Here is a 17,781-nt window from a genome sequence, read left to right on the forward strand (position 1 = left end):
CACCATGACCTTTAATATATCAAAAGCTCGAGGGAAAGTTGATTTCTCAATTAATGACCCCTTTAATATTTTTCAATCATGTAATATTCTGCAGAAGAGAGAAGTGAATCTCAGTTGATCCACAGCGTGTGATTGGCTGTTCACTGCTGATGTCACAGCTAAACTCAGGATCAACAGCGAAATCTGATGATCAGCATCATGGGACCAGCAAAGCCTGAATAGATTGGTTTGGTTTTGTCAACTCGAAACTAATCCTGTAACCCTGAGTTTGTTAAACTACCATCATGGTACAGGCCCCGGGGTCCCTGCATCACGTACAGGCTCAGATGTAAATAACCAGGTAAAACTCAAAACAGGTGTTTATTAACAATTTTGGCAGGAACACAAATGAGTGAGGGAGAGCCTGGCATGAGCATTTACTTTACAATATTAGTAGGGGAAGATTTTTACTATATATTTCTGTATATATCCAAATGACTCATTGAATCGCAAGCTTATGAATCATTATTCCTCCACAGGAATAAAGTTGGCAGCCCTGTATGTTTAAGATATTTACTGGCACAATGGTTCAAAAAAAGAACGGAAGAAATCTGAGAACAGGCATGCATAATTAATAAAGTTAATAATTCATAAAGCTTTTTCTGGCTAGGTGAAAGTGAGTCAGCAAAAGCATAATAATCTAGACCGAAAACAAGTGAAAATTGAGGATTTTATTTAATTTTAACTGAACTAAAATAGCCAACTCATTTTTTATCTGAAGTACTAACTAAAACTGAAATAAAAATTCATAAAAAAAAGTATGTTAGACATTTTCAGTTGTTCTCCTTTTTTAAAGACTAAAATACACAACAAAACTAATATTTAAAATAAATATGAAAACAGAAAATATAAATAAAGACTATAATAATAATACTTAAAATAACACTTGAGTGATTTATTAATTTACACAGGCCTAAAAAATATAAACTATTTAATAACACGTGCATAATTCACAAGGCTTTTCCTGGTGAAAGTGAGCCAGCAAAAAATAATAATCTAGACCAGAATGCATTGCACATCTAAGCTTGATATATACAGGTAAAGAAGACGTGCATTTTTAATGGCATGATGATGCTATCTATAAATGTTCTGCAGTAAAATGTTCTGATTTTACCCCTTTTTCACCTCATTATGAGAGTGTAAAAAGCACAGGTTGGTAGAAAACCCTTTAATTCTGTTGCAATCCCATGATGCATTGTGCTAGGGAGGTTTGTTCTGCATCAGTGGCTGTTTGTGCATCAAATCATGACGTTTTCTTTAACATAATTTGGTTTACAATATTAAAAAAAGCATGCATTCTGCAACAATGTTTATGCAAATGAGCAGCGGCGACTACCAATGACAGCGACAGTGCAGGTCACATGACCTATTTCTTTTGCGATACAGGCTGCGTCCAAAATGGCGTACTCCGAGTAGGTACTTCTTTTGAATAAGAATTTTAGTATGATTGTAATCTGGATTGATAATTTTGTTATTGTCATGTGATTTAAAAGCTTCATTTGCATCACTTCACTGCCATTCACAAATCCTCTCCCGTGGCCTCATGGGATAGTATGCGCACTTCAGAAATAGTAAGACACTTCAGGTACTTTTCGCCTACTGAGTTCAGAAATACTACTGTTTTCAGCCTACTAAGTATTTCGGATGCAGCCAGTGGTCGAATATAGAATATATCTAAATGATTGATCTCTGCCCACATGCAGCAATATAATAAAAAATGTGTCAGAAATTGTGAAGGTATGAATCAATTGTGCATGTTATGATTCATCGTGCACTTTCTCCTCCAGAATGTGTATTTAGCTGAAATATATGTTGTTTTTGATGTTTCTTAAAGGGATAGTTCACCCAAAAATGAGAATTACCCCATGATTTACTCACTAGATGTATATGACATTCCTCTTTCAGACGAATACAATCAGAGTTATTAAAATATCCTGGCTCTTCCAGGCTTTATAATGCCAGTGAATGGGGGTTGAGATTTTGAAGCATCCATCCACCATAAAACTGCTCCATACGACTCCATGGGATAATAAAGGCCTTCTGAAGCGAATCGATGCGTTTGTGTAAGAGAAATATCCATATTTATAACTTTATAAACTATAATCACTGGCTTCCGTTAACGGCTGTACGTGAGTCTAGTTCCGGCGGAAGAGTGACCTCTGACCCGACACATGACGTATTGATGGAAGCGCAGTGGATAGAGCAAAACACCGAACGCGAATTCGAGTCTAAAACGAGAATTTAAAGGGGGGGTGAAATGCTGTTTCATGCATACTGATCTTTTTGCACTTTGTTAAAGACTTGGATTCCCATGCTAAACATGGACACAGTTTCAAAAGCTAAGGTGGACGTTTGATGGGAGTATTTCTTTGCCAAAATTAGTACTTCCTGTTAGTCATAAGTTTCGGAAAGTTTTTTTCGATCATGGGTCCGCTTGACGTCAACAGGGCGGAATTTCCTTGTATGGGCCGTACGGACAATTCTACCGGAAGAGCGCGCGCGCGAGAGAGAGAGCGCGTGAAAGCAATAGGCTATGCCCATCAAAGCGCTGGCTCGTAGCCAAATAACCCCGCGTTAAGGCAAAAGTGGATGGAATTTGCTTTTCCGGATTTTCAAATCGCCTAATACTGAAGGATGGAGCGGTCCCAACGATAAAGGTCCCAACGTTGGAACCGCAGGCGGTGAGTAAGACTGCTTCAAATGTCTGTTTTTGCCTATGCCCATCAAGTAGCCCAAACATGACCACGTATTGATCAATGGAGCATGCGATGTAAAGTGTGTACATTTGTTTAGCTGGCCACTATATGTGTATGTTTGTGTATTGTAAAAGCACTCCAAACAACAATACACAAAGAATGGGGAAATATGTTGAACTAAATAAGCGCGCTTCTTCATTCAAATGCGCTACTATTCCATGTCTTTCTATGTAAACACTAGCCTGACGCGCAAAACCAGTCCGCTTACTACAAATCATGTCTACACAAACCACGCGTAAACACACACACGCGATATAATTAAAGTATAAATGTGTAAATAACACAAGCCGCTAAGCATATTATATAGTTAGTGTAACTTATACCACATAGAGATGTCCTGCTCTAGTCGTTTTTGCTGCTGCTCCTGTTCAACTTCAGCCTCTGGGTCTGATTCCGGATCATAGATGTATGGCTGTATCTGATTAAAAGCCATTTTTTATGTTGAATAAAGTTTTTTCCCGCTTTTAGGGATGACGCAGCTTTCAGACGCACTCAACACAGTAACAGCGGCGCGCGCTGGACATTCTTTAGCTCCGCCCACACGATACGCCCCCAGCCACACGGCTTTTTTCGGAAAGACTCGGAACAGCGCATCTTCCTTTTATAATTATAATAAAAATAAAGACTTTTCGGAGATATGCAGGATGCAATGCTACTCTATAGGTACTCAAGATTGACATGAGACTGACTGAAACTGAGTGCCCCCCCCCCCCTTTAAGAGAAATGTGGGAGGAGCTTGAGTTTGTTGTTTGAAGCGTGTTATGGGAAAATTTTAATCATGACCACGAGATTAAACATTGTGCATGAAATGTTTATTGAATTGCATATATTCATACAGAATCAGTGTGTCTAGGTAAAAGGTCATACACAACTTTGACAGAAACGCATAACATGGAGCCTATGTCGAAAATATGTTTTGTACAGGAGACACAAAGACTGGAATTTGACCTTTAGGGGTCAGGATGGCCTAAACGTAGGGATCAGAGATAAAATGAACAGCACACTTGGGGATTTGAGCAAGTGCTGCTGATTCTTGTCATGTGTGGAAATTTACAGTAGGAGTGACTTTGTTTGGGAACTGATAAAAGCTGCTGTTATGTCTAGTTAGTGCACTCTGCAGACATTGAAGATGGCCAGAAAATAAATCTTTATAAAGACAATTGGGCAAGGTTTTGTCTCCTCTCACCTGAGCTTACGCTACTCCTACATCCTACGTCATGTGTCGGGTCAGAGGTCACTTTTCCGCCGGAACTAGACTCACGTACAGCCGTTACCGGAAGCCAGTGATTATAGTTCATAAAGTTATAAATATAGATATAAATGCATCGATTGGCTTCAGAAGGTCTTTATTAACCCCTGGAGCCGTGTGGAGCAGTTATATGATGGATGGATGCACTTTTTTGAGCTTCAAAATTTCAACCCCCATTCACTCCCATTATAAAGTTTGGAAGAGCCAGGACATTTTTGTAATATAACTCAGATTGTGTCTGAAAGAAGAATGTCATATACACTTAGGATGGACTGAGGGCGAGTAAATTATGGGATAGTTTTCATTTCAGATGAACTAACTCTTTAAAATGCCTTAAAGGGATAGTTCACCCAAAAATGAAAATTAGCCCATAATTTACTCACCCTCAAGTCATCCTAGGTGTATATGACATTCTTCTTTCAGACACAATCTGAGTTATATTACAAAAGTCCAGGCTAATCCAAGCTTTAGAATTGCAGTAATAGTTGCTCTGTTTTTGAAGTCCATAAAAAGTGCATCTGTCCGTCATATAACTGCTCCACACGGCTCTGGGGTGTTAATAAAGGCCTTCTGAAGCGAATCGATGCATTTGTGTAAGAAAAATATCCATATTTAAAACTTTATAAAGTAAACTTTCGGCCGACCGCCTTCCCTGTTCAATATATGGAAAAATTGTTGAAAGTTCCCCAGCTGATGGAAAGACTAACGCGACCAGGTCCGCTCGTCATGACGTCACGAACGCATCTTGAGTTTCACTTTCAACATTCAACACTTTTCCACAGAAGGTGGTTGGCCGAAAGTTTTAAATATGGATTTTTTTCTTGCACAAACGCGTCGATTCGCTTCAGAAGGCCGTTATTAACACCCCAGAGCCGCGTGGAGCAGTTATATGACGGATAGATGCACTTTTTATAGACTTCAGAAACAGAGCAACTATAAATCCAATTCTAAAGCTTGGATTAGCCTGGACTTTTGAAATATAACTCAGATTTTATTCATCTGAAAGAAGAATGTCATACACACCTAGGATGACTTGAGGGAGAGTAAATCATGGGCTAATTTTCATTTTTGGGTGAACTATCCCTTTAAAAATAGCCAAAAACGAGAGCAAATTCATTCTGGTCCACCTAACCTAAGCAGTTCCCCCGTTTTCACCGCAACGCCCAACAGATCCCCCTCAGCCAATGAGATGCCGGAGTCGTTGGGAGAGTTGTGCTGATTGGCTGTCTGCTGAGTCGCCGTGGGGCTTGCGTTGACGGGATTGGCTGTGCTCGCGGTGGTGCTTCTGCTGATTGGCCAGGGGTTGTTCGCCGTTCCGTTGCTGTTTGTTGTCGTCACCGCATTCACGCTCCCCGAGCTGGCGGTGTTAATTGGAGCTTGCGGCCAAGATTGAGGGGTGAAAGAGAACACCCTCTCAGGTGTAGATGGAGATGGAGACGCGTCTAAAGCGAGTCGCGAAGGCAGGGGGCGGCGCGATGGCAACCCTTGAATCAGCCGTGCTTTGGTTAACGGGCACACCTCAGGCAAAGGGTCCGGAAAGGAGAAAGCTGGTCCCGAATGTTCACGGTCTTCTCCCACCCAAGGGAAGGCGGAGGAAGGTGGGGCCGGCGTGTCGGGTGGAGCCAGGATTTGCGAGCCCACCATTGGTTGCGCGAGAGAACTGGAGCTGTCGCCGTGAGCTCGTCGTGCTCTTGAGCGTGGAACGGGCGGAGGGATGCAATGGATGGGCGTCTGAGGGCAGCTGTAGAAACCAGGTCTTTCGTATAGAGGCATGGATGAGAAGGCGTCCTCCGCCATGTCGGCGTTCCGGGCGTGGCTGGGCATCGGAGCGCTCTCAGGGTTGAGGTAAAGCGGGAAGCGAGAGAAGGGGGCGCGCGGTCGCCGTCGCAGGAGGGACACTCGGGACGTGGGAGCCGAGCGAGGAAAATTGGTCGACTGGACGCCCAGAAGGCGACTCAAGCTGCCCAGGAATGGAGTGGAATGATTGGCCTCCTCGTGTTCCTTAATCTGCTCCAGATTGTGCTGGAACTCCATTTCCTCTTTGGGAACGCTGAGAGACAGAGAGACAACTGTGACCTCGCGAACTGGGTTTTACCACACAACTGACCTTCAGGATCTTCTGGTAGACAAAATGTTCTTTTAAAGCTTAAAAATATTGTCTTTTGACTCATCATCACTGATCTATGCAACTTCCTTGTAAGGCAAACGGCCACAATGATTGGTTAAAAGTCACCATGAAATCAGAATTTTATTCAATTGTGTTATCCTATCCCACCCCAGCAAGGCTCCAGTCTACACAAAAACATTGTTTTTCAGTTTTAGGGCTTCTTTCAGACCATTCAATGGAAAGAAAACATCCAAAATGCACATTTAAGTGTTTATTTTATTATACTACAGTACGCATCTATTTGCATCTGTAGATTTCAGTTACATTACATATCTTTAAAGAGAGTTTACATTCACATTCGCCAAATTTTACAGTTTCTATTCTCTGAAGATTTTTGCAGAGGGGTTAGTTCATATTTCATTCTCCTGATTTAGATATTTTATGCCTAAAAACATGTTTTTACTGGATGTTGACAGTATTTTCTGATTTATGGAGTCCATAATATCCAAAATCTCCTCGGTAAAAAACTCTTAACAAGTCAACAAAATTAAGCATGAATTTTGTGTTCCAGTGTTTGTATTTGTGTTCCGGAAATGTATGCAAATTAGTGTATATTTAATTAGAGATTTGATCATTTGTGTTTTTAAATACAACATTACTGTAATGGGAAAGTATGGGAAGTATGATGATGTCTATTAGTTACTTTTTTACCCCAATTACCTGTGGTGTCTTTCCATAAGTAAACAAGTAAAAATTTGTATTAAAGGTGCACTACGTAAAACATTTTCAGTAAAATATCCAAAAACCACTAGGCCAGTGTTATATATTTAGTTCAGTTGAGCACTTACAACATCCCAAATGTTTCCGACTATTTGTAAATCAAGAGAAATTGCTATTTTAACCAATGAACCGGGACGTGTGAGGGCGTGGCCTGTAGATGACATCATATCTGCGTTACTCTCGGTTTCTGGTTTTATTTTGCAGAAACGCTTTACTCTCACTGCAGTGTGAACAAGTGTCATAGCAGCCGCTGAGAGAACACACAGAGTAACGTCACAACATCATTAACACACTCAGATGTGCTTAATATGATCAACAGAGCTGCGTTACCTCACACTCATGACCGGGAAAGCGGAAATGGCGCCAGCGACTGTGTCATAATAAAAGTCCCTCCGGCGACTATGCCATAATAAAAGTCCTGCCGGCGACTGTGTCATAATAAAAGTCCTGCTGCTTGCGAGGCGTGTGTTGTGTTCATCTCATTAACAATCGCTCCAGCGGTTCCTCAGCTCCACAACACTCGCTCATGCTCTGCTTCACTACAGTAACGTTAATAATCACATCCATCAACATGATTTCTGCCCGAGTCCTATCCCGATTCTTTCACACCGGCTGTGAGGTGAAGACCACATGTCCCAAGATTCTGCGCTCAAATGTTGCGTCATCAAACTACGCCTTTGTTTTGAATAGGCGACCTCTAGCGGACGGAAAAGTTACATAGTGCAGCTTTAACATTGGAAAATTACTTTGAATTACAATTGCCAATACAGTATGTTATTTATTTATTTGTTTATTTTTAATTGGAAGAAAAATGCCTTGTATCAGGCATTTGTCCACAGCCATTATTTAACATTCCACATTATCTCCTTAACAAATTTTATATAGAGCTCCATAACAAAATTGACCTTATTTACTTTCATCTATATTCTTGGTCTTATTGTAATTTCAGAGTTTTCTTCAGCAAAATATTCTGTTTCACTTAGAAAAAAAGAATAAAAATTGCTTTACTAGACACACAGACGTAAAGAAATTGTTGGATAAAGTTGTTATTTTTGTTTGTTTTTGCGCACAAAAAGTATTGTCGCTTCATAACATTAAAGGTTGAACCACTGGAGTCATATGGACTATTTTAACTGTCTTTCCTCCCGTTCTGGGCCTTGAAAGTGTTCATTACACTGCTATCTATGGAGGTCTATCCCTTTAAGTGTATGTGTGTGAGGATGCTCATTCACCTGATGTCCAAAGCAGATCCCATAAATGAGGGTTTGCGGTGTTCTGCGCTGGCAGCTGTGTACGGCGGCTGAGGTTCAGATTCATCCCAGTACTTATCTCTCTCAATCAGAGGAACCAGATCATACATCTCATCCACTGACAGCAGAGACACCTGCGAGAAAGACACATCTATTAATGTTCGCATAAGCACAGCTGCTTACAAAATGGAGAAATATTAGGACACTTTACAGGAATTCTGCCATTTTGACTCATGTGACACTAAACTAAAGATTTGATGTAATTATTCAGCATTTAAAAGTCATTTGTTTACACTTAAAAATGGTTTTAATTTGAATTATTCTACAAAAGGGTAGTCTCCCCTTTACTATCCCATGAGGCCAAGGGAGAGGATTTGTGAATGGTAGTGAAGCGACACTAGTAGGACACATGATAATGACAACATGGTGGATGTAGTACTGGATAATATTCATAATACACACATTCATACAATATAGAGTACACTTCTTTCCTGCTCGCAAAGCACTTATTCAAAATAAGCATCTACTGGACGCACGCCAGAGGGATTGTAATACCAGACACACAAATCCATAGAACAAGACAGAATGACACAAAGGATATGGCAAGCCGTTTTAACATTTAATCCTTAAAACATACTAGTATCTATTTTCATGCAACTAGTTCTTATTTTTTAGATATTAGTATCTATTCCACTAGGTACTAGTAATTATTCACTAGGTACTAGTTCTTATTTTTTAGGTACTTGTAGCTTTTTAAAATATACTAGTACCTATTAGCACCTATTAAATAGATACTAGTATTTTTATTAGATACTAGTACTTATTCATTAGATACTTGTACCTATTAGTACCTATTAAATAGATACTAGTATTTTTATTAGATACTAGAACTTGTTCATTAGATACTTGTACCTATAAGCACCTATTAAATAGATACTACTATTTTTATTAGATACTAGTACTTATTCATTAGATACTTGTACCTATTAGCACCTATTAAATAGATACTAGTATTTTTATTAGATTCTAGTACTTATTCATTAGATACTTGTACCTATTAGTACCTATTAAATAGATACTAGTATTTTTATTAGATACTAGTACTTATTCATTAGATACTTGTACCTATTAGCACCTATTAAATAAATACTAGTATTTTTATTAGACACTAGTACTTATTCATTAGATACTTGTACCTATTAGTACCTATTAAATAGATACTAATATTTTTATTAGATACTAGTACTCATTCATTAGATGCTTGTACCTATTAGCACCTATTAAATAGATACTAGTATTTTCATTAGATACTAGTACTTATTCATTGGATACTTGTACCTATTAGTACCTATTAAATAGATACTAGTATTTTCATTAGATACTAGTACTTATTCATTGGATACTTGTACCTATTAGTACCTATTAAATAGATACTAGTATTTGTATTAGATACTAGTACTCACTCATTAGATACTTTTACCTATTAGTACCTATTAAATAGATACTAGTATTTGTATTAGATACTAGTACTTATTCATTGGATACTTGTACCTATTAGTACCTATTAAATAGATACTAGTATTTTCATTAGATACTAGTACTTATTCATTGGATACTTGTACCTATTAGTACCTATTAAATAGATACTAGTATTTGTATTAGATACTAGTACTCACTCATTAGATACTTTTACCTATTAGTACCTATTAAATAGATACTAGTATTTGTATTAGATACTAGTACTTATTCATTGGATACTTGTACCTATTAGTACCTATTAAATAGATACTAGTATTTGTATTAGATACTAGTACTCACTCATTAGATACTTTTACCTATTAGTACCTATTAAATAGATACTAGTATTTGTATTAGATACTAGTACTCACTCATTAGATACTTTTACCTATTAGTACCTATTAAATAGATACTAGTATTTGTATTAGATACTAGTACTTATTCATTGGATACTTGTACCTATTAGTACCTATTAAATAGATACTAGTATTTTCATTAGATACTAGTACTCATTCATTAGATACTTGTACCTATTAGTACCTATTAAATAGATACTAGTATTTTTATTAGATACTAGTACTTATTCATTGGATACTTGTACCTATTAGTACCTATTAAATAGATACTAGTATTTTCATTAGATACTAGTACTTATTCATTGGATACTTGTACCTATTAGTACCTATTAAATAGATACTAGTATTTTTATTAGATACTAGTACTCATTCATTAGATACTTGTACCTATTAGCACCTATTAAATAGATACTAGTATTTTTATTAGATACTAGTACTTATTCATTAGATACTGGTACTTGTTCATTAGATACTAGTAACTCTTAAATAGATACTAATACTTAGGAATAACTACTAGTATACAAAAAATATGTACTCGTCACAACTGGAATACAAACTAGCCAAAACTAGATAGTTGATATCTGAATGACAGATCCCCATAGAAGTCTGTTCTAGTCACTATCAAAATAAGTACTAGTATCTAATGAATAAGAACTGGTATCTAGTGAATAAGTACTAGCATCTTTTGAATAGGTACTAGTAGCTAAATAAATAAATATTAGTATGTTTTAAGGATTAAATGTTAAAATGGCTTGCCATACAAATGAGATCAACAAACATGTCATTAGTGGGGCTGATGATTTACCTGTAAATTACGGTCCACCAGCCAATTCGTCTCAAAGTCATCATCATCCTCCCCAAAAGGATTAATAAGTTGCTCTGCCACCTGAAAAAAAAACACACCAATGCAATCATCAATGTTTTTGTTACAGATGATGTAGCTACATTGCATCACTGTGATGTAACCATTATTAAAGTTGTGTTCCCTAAATTTGTATGTATAACCAAGTTTTGTATATGCCATGTCAGCTGAGTGGAACCCCATATAATTATGCTGAGGTTATTTAACGCTAAACAGTAATTATATTCAATATAACCAGTTATTAGTGACTGTGAATGTGGAGTGAGGAGCCAACTTATGTGATCCCTCACTAATAAGATAACACACCTTGAGCCAGCCCACATAGAAGAAGAACTGCAGTAAGGTGAAGACGGGCATGTAGAAGTCGAGGTCGTGACCTGGGTAACCCTGGGCGGGGTCGAGGAACTGTCGACCAATCAGACAAGCCAAAAAGAAGCTGTACACAGCCACGGTTACCACCTAGCAGAGGGAACAGGACACTTACAACCTGCTGAAAATCATGTCAAATAATCGTAGTATTAATAAAACAAAACACATATCGATGTTTGAATGAATCAATAAAATATACATCAAACATTTCAACCCTTCGGACTGCACAAATGTCCATGCCAATCAATATGAGATCATCACTGCACATTCAAACCAATCAGAGGTCACAATTAGCCATTCCAACCAATCCGAGATCATTATTAGCCATATCCAAACAATCCGAGATCATTATTAGCCATTCCAACCAATCAGAGGTCACTATTAGCCATTCCAACCAATCAGAGATCACTATTAGCCATTCCAACCAATCAGAGGTCACTACTAGCGATTCCAACCAATCAGAGGTCACTATTAGCCATATCCAACCAATCAGAGGTCACTATTAGTCATTCCAACCAATCAGAGATCACTATTAGCCATATCCAAACAATCAGAGGTCACTATAAGCGATTCCAACCAATCAGAGGTCACTATTAGTCATTCCAACCCATCAGAGATCACTATTAGCCATATTCCAACCAATCAGAGGTCACTATTAGCCATTCCAAACAATCAGAGATCACTATTAGCCATTCCAACCAATCAGAGGTCACTACTAGCGACTCCAACCCATTAGAGGTCACTATTAGCCATATCCAAACAATCAGAGATCATTATTAGTCATTCCAACCAATCAGAGGTCACTATTAGCCATATCCAAACAATCAGAGGTCACTATAAGTGATTCCAACCAATCAGAGGTCACTATTAGTCATTCCAACCAATCAGAGGTCACTGTAAGCCATTTCCAATCAATCCGAGATCACTATTAGTCATTCCAACCAATAAGAGGTCACTATTAGCCATATCCAAACAATCCGAGATCACTATTAGTCATTCCAACCAATCAGAGGTCACTATTAGGCATATCCAACCAATCAGAGGTCACTATTAGCCATATCAAACCAATCAGAGGTCGCTATTAGCCATATCAAACCAATCAGAGGTCACTATTAGCCATATCCAACCAATCAGAGGTCACTATTAGGCATATCCAACCAATCAGAGGTCACTATTAGCCATATCAAACCAATCAGAGGTCACTATTAGGCATATCCAACCAATCAGAGGTCACTATTAGCCATATCAAACCAATCAGAGGTCACTATTAGCCATATTCAACCAATCAGAGGTCACTATTAGCCATTCCAACCAATCAGAGATGATTTCCTATTCTAACCAGAGATTAATCAAGTGGGTAGTTGATCATTTAGAAAATATTTTAGGTTTTATAAACAGTATGTTTGAAACACATAATTTGACATTAATCAACACTAAATCCATCAATACTGATTATGAAAAATCATTGTCGCAGGAGACTAAAATATCTGACTAAGATCATATAAAGTTGGTCAATTCAGCTTAGTTTCATTTCAGATTTTTGCTTGGATCTATACGGGGAAATCTGACCAGCTAGTCTGGTGTTTTGTCTACTATTGGAACTAGTAAATGAAGCTGGTCGAGTGTGAACCATCAAACCTGTGTGTACACGAGAGGCAGGCTGATCCAGTCATAGCCGTACAGCCTCATACACTGAGAGCGCAGTGTGTTCAACTCCTACCGGGAGAAAACCAAAGAAGATACCTATTGTTCACAGGAAGACTTAATGGAGCGGTCAAGTTAAGTGTTGTTAGAGTAACTGTCTCAGATGTTCCTTTATTAAAGAACTGTCCGTGTTTCCTTCAAGCAACAACGTCAACGAACAAACGTGAATCATGATCATCTTGGGAAATGACCTGTGGCGAAGTTGGCGAGCGAGAGACGCGGGAAGAGCGAGCGAGACCGGTGCATGATTGAGAATGTTGAGTCCTCTCATGAGGGAGCCCGGAGGCGTATCAGGACGAGCGACACCAGTGAAGGACGGGAGAGGACCAGGCCTGGACTTTACGTTGTGTTTTGTTTATGTTTTGTTGTGTCTGTGCATGGCAGTCGTCAGTGAGGGGCTGCCGCTTTTACTTTCAGTTTGTTTGTTTATTTATTAAAGTCTTTAAATGGTCGCCGGTTCCCGCCTCCTTCTTCCCATAACAATGAACTGTGTAATGCTGCATTCACACCAAACGCGAATAGAGCGTCAGGAGCGAGTTATTTCAATGTTAAGTCAATGGAAAGACACGTTGACGCGCGTCTGGAGGTCCTGCGGTGCGATAGACGCGTTTTGCGCGGCGCCATGAACGCGATTCCGCCTCATTAGCGCGTCCAGTTTGCTTGAATGACGCGAATTTGACAAAAATTGAGCGTCTTGCACGTTACGCGCGAACGGTGCTTTCACGTGTTGGAAGCGAATTTGCGTCTGACGCCCGAGTTGAAAAATGTGAACTTTGCCGTCAATTCGCGCCGCGTTAACCAATCAGGAGCCTGCTTGCTGCTGTCACGCGGTAAAGTGACGGGATGAGAAACCCGCATAATTAAAAAATACTACTGTTATTGTGTCACAAAATGTAGTTTTAAGACTTTTTCAGGTGAGAATGTAGTTGTTTAAAGCTCAAATCTGTGGTTTATTTATAAAAAAAGCACCTATTTATCTTGCGTTTTTGGAGTTGTGAGATCCAGTCGATCACCGGCGCTCAGCGCTCATTAACCCCGGCGAGAGCAGCCTTTCCTCGGCCAGTCCTTCTGACGTTTGCCGCTGGCTCTGATGTCCTGTAGTGGTGCATCTTGTGTGGATCTAACGGCCAGTCTTTGGTGTCATGAATCTATAATTTGTTGTCAGCCAAATCGTTTTGACTGAGGGCAAAGAGAAGTTTTATAACTTTATTTTTTTAGGATATTTAAATATACATGCAGTGAAGATAATGTAGGAGCTGCCTGGACCACATGTGTGTGGCTATTAATGTTTAATATATATTTTTAATGAAAATGAAAAGAGGTAGAGTGGTGTTTTATGACATAATTCTCCTGGAGCGCCTTGAACGCGCGTCTATTTAGCTTCAAACACTCGATTTATACGCTCGTCCAATTCGCTGTGGACGTGCAAATGGATTCAAAATGTTCAAGCGTCCAATTAGTAGACGCGATTTTGACGCTCCATTTGCGTTTGGTGTGAACGCACAACGCAGCATTACATTACTCTTAGGAAATGTCTGTTTTTTACAAGTCAAAAAGAATAAACAGCTTCGAACTCGCTCGCAGTTTGAACCAAACTTAAAGGGATAGTTCACAACAAATTTAAATCCTGTCCTCATTTACTCACCCTCAAGCTGTTCCAAACCTGTATGAATTTATTTCGTGGAACACAAAAGATAATATTTTGAAGAATGTCGGTACAAACACTTGACTTTCATAGTATCCCCCCCCCCCCCCCATACTATGGAAGTCAATGGGCCCCATCAACTGTTTGGTTACCCTCATTCTTTAAAATATCTTCTTTTGTTGAATTTTCATTTTTGGGTGAACTATCCCTTTAATTATTCAGTGAATCATAAAGAGCCGTTAGTTCTCAGCTGACTCCCTCACTGAACTGAACGACTCATTTCTCGGTTATGTCCGTGTTGAAATAATCTGGCAATGGATACTGTGATGTATAGGTTTATGAGGCTAACATCATCTCGTGGTGTACGTCCATAAATGGTTTTGTCTCGCTAAATGTTTCCTGCACACAACGAACACAGCGAGAGTCGTGATGTCCGCGAAAAATGATTCTTTTGAAACGGTTCAGTCAAAAAGATTCACGAAACAGCCTCAAACCATAGACTGTAAAAAAAGATGGACGACGTGCCTTCACTGTATTCCGTTGACATAAGTGAAGGCGCCAGTGTTCAAATATAGCGCTGACATCTTGGGTCTCGAGTCTGAGCACAAAGTTGATATCATGGTCCTGCCCACACTCCCGGCTAATCAAAATTTTTCGTGAAATAAACAGTTGTGGAAATGTAGAGATTAAAGTTGAAGCTTTCCCGAAGAATGTCCGTTAGTGCCTCAGTAACGACTTCGCTTCAATCTCAGCTGATCTCAGCTGTCAATCATGACGTCACACCCCCTGTTTTTATAGAGCATCAAATAACTAACTTAAACCAAACTTATTTAAAGAACGAACACTTGAACTAACATCAGTGTGATAAAAAACAGCCTAAAATGACAGAAACTATCTTTGGAAAAAATGTATTTGAAGTGTAATTTGATTGTTTAGTTTGTCTATGTCACATTAGATTTCATGGAGGGGGCGGGTTTATGACCTGTACTGCATCCAACCATCTGGGGGCGATGAAGACGTGTCGGCTTCAGTTTTCAGGACTCGTGTGGCACGCTTGCCTCAAACTCGCTCGATAAGCTGTTTCAATCAGACTCAATTATTCAGTGAATCGCTAAGAGCCGTTAGTTCTCAATTAACCCCCTCACTGAACCGCGACTTTCTCGGCCCTTATTGAAATAAACTGGCAGCAGACACTGTGCTGTATATATTAGGTTTATGAGGCTTACATCAGCTCATGGTGTAGGTCCATTAATGTTTTGTCAGAAATCATCTTTTTAAATTTCGCACTAGTGTTTCCTGCACACAACAACGAACGCAGCGATCGCGCGAAAAATTATTCATATTAAACGGTTCAGTCAAAAAGATTCACGAACCAGCCTCGAACTCGCTCGATAAGCGGTTTGAATCAGACTCAATTAGTCAGTGAATCATAAGAGCCGTTAGTTCTCAATTGTCCGTATTGAAATAAACTGGCAACGGACTGTGGTGTATATTTTAGGTAGCTTACATCATCTCGTGTTGTACGTCCATAAATGTTTTTTGTCAAAAAATCATCTTTTTTAATTTCGCACCAGTGTTTCCTGCACATAACAACGAACACAGCGAGAGTGCGAAAAATTATTCTTATGAAACGGTTCAGTCAAAAAGATTCACGAAACAGCCTCTCGTAAGTTAGCGGTTTGAATCAGACTCAATTAGTCAGTGAATCGCTAAGGGCCGTTAGTTTTCAATTGACCCCCTCACTGACCCATGACTAGTTTCTCGGCCCTTATTGAAATAAACTGGCAACAGACACAGTGCTGTATATTTTAGGTTCATGAGGCTTACATCAGCTCATGGTGTACGTCCATTAATGTTTTGTCAGAAATCATCTTTTTAAATTTCGCCCTAGTGTTTCCTGCACACAACAACGAATGCAGCGATCGCGCGAAAAATTATTCTTATTAAACGGTTCGGTCAAAAAGATTCACGAACCAGCCTCGAACTCGCTCGATAAGCGGTTTGAATCAGACTCAATTAGTCAGTGAATCATAAGAGCCGTTAGTTCTCAATTGACTCTCTCACTGAACCGACTCATTTCTTGTTTATGTCCGTATTTAAATAAACTGGCAACGGACTGTAGTGTATATTTTAGGTTTATGAGGTTTATGATTTAAAAATCATCTTTTTAATTTCGCACTAGTGTTTCCTGCACACAACAACGAACGCAACGAGAGCGCGAAAAATGATTCATATTAAACGGTTCAGTCAAAAAGATTCACGAACCAGCCTCAAACTCGCTCAATAAGCGATTTGAATCAGACTCAATTAGTCAGTGAATCGCTAAGAGCCATTAGTTCTCAATTGACTCCCTCACTGAACCGACTCATTTCTCGATTATGTCCGTATTGAAATAAACTGGTAACGGACGGTGGTGTATATTTTAGGTAGCTTACATCATCTCGTGTTGTACGTCCATAAATGGTTTTTGTCAAAAATCATCTTTTTTAATTTCGCACTAGTGTTTCCTGCACACAACAACGAACGCAACGAGAGTGCGAAAAATTATTCTTATGAAACGGTTCAGTCAAAAAGATTCACGAAACAGCCTCTCGTAAGTTAGCGGTTTGAATCAGACTCAATTAGTCAGTGAATCATAAGAGCCGTTAATTCTCAATTGACTCTCTCACTGAACCGCGACTCATTTCTCGGTTATATCCGTATTTAAATAAACTGGCAATGGACTGTAGTGTATATTTTAGGTTTATGAGGTTTATGATTTAAAAATCATCTTTTTAATTTTGCACTAGTGTTTCCAGCACACAACAACGAACGCAACGAGAGCACGAAAAATTATTCTTATGAAACGGTTCAGTCAAGAGATTCACGAACCCACCTCAAACTCGCTCAATAAGCGATTTGAATCAGACTCAATTAGTCAGTGAATCGCTAAGAGCCGTTAGTTCTCAATTGACTCCCTCACTGAATCGACTCATTTCTCGGTTATGTCCGTATTGAAATAAACTGGCAACGGACGGTGGTGTATATTTTAGGTAGCTTACATCATCTCGTGTTGTACGTCCATTAATGGTTTTTGTCAAAAATCATCTTTTTAAATTTCGCACTAGTGTTTCCTGCACACAACAACGAACGCAACGAGAGCGTGA

At 39.0% G+C, this 17,781-nt stretch overlaps 1 protein-coding gene across 4 annotated transcripts in view; it reads right to left on the reverse strand.

Annotated features, from left to right (window-relative positions):
• Nucleotides 1–348: 348 nt before the first annotated feature.
• best1 (bestrophin 1) overlaps nt 349–17,781 on the reverse strand; it is a 28,353-nt gene continuing 10,920 nt past the window's right edge. For all 4 annotated transcript variants that reach the window (XM_079809440.1, XM_079809438.1, XM_079809437.1 and 1 more), the window contains 4 exons: nt 11,224–11,376; nt 10,861–10,941; nt 8,164–8,315; nt 349–6,094 (listed from right to left, as the gene is read on the reverse strand). In XM_079809440.1, the coding sequence (XP_079665566.1) occupies nt 5,158–6,094; nt 8,164–8,315; nt 10,861–10,941; nt 11,224–11,376 (1,323 nt within the window). In that variant the 3' untranslated portion in view covers nt 349–5,157. The remainder of the gene's footprint in view (nt 6,095–8,163; nt 8,316–10,860; nt 10,942–11,223; nt 11,377–17,781) is intronic.

This window comes from Gobio gobio (assembly GCF_949357685.1).
Source record: "Gobio gobio genome assembly, chromosome: 25".
NCBI lineage: Eukaryota > Metazoa > Chordata > Actinopteri > Cypriniformes > Gobionidae > Gobio > Gobio gobio.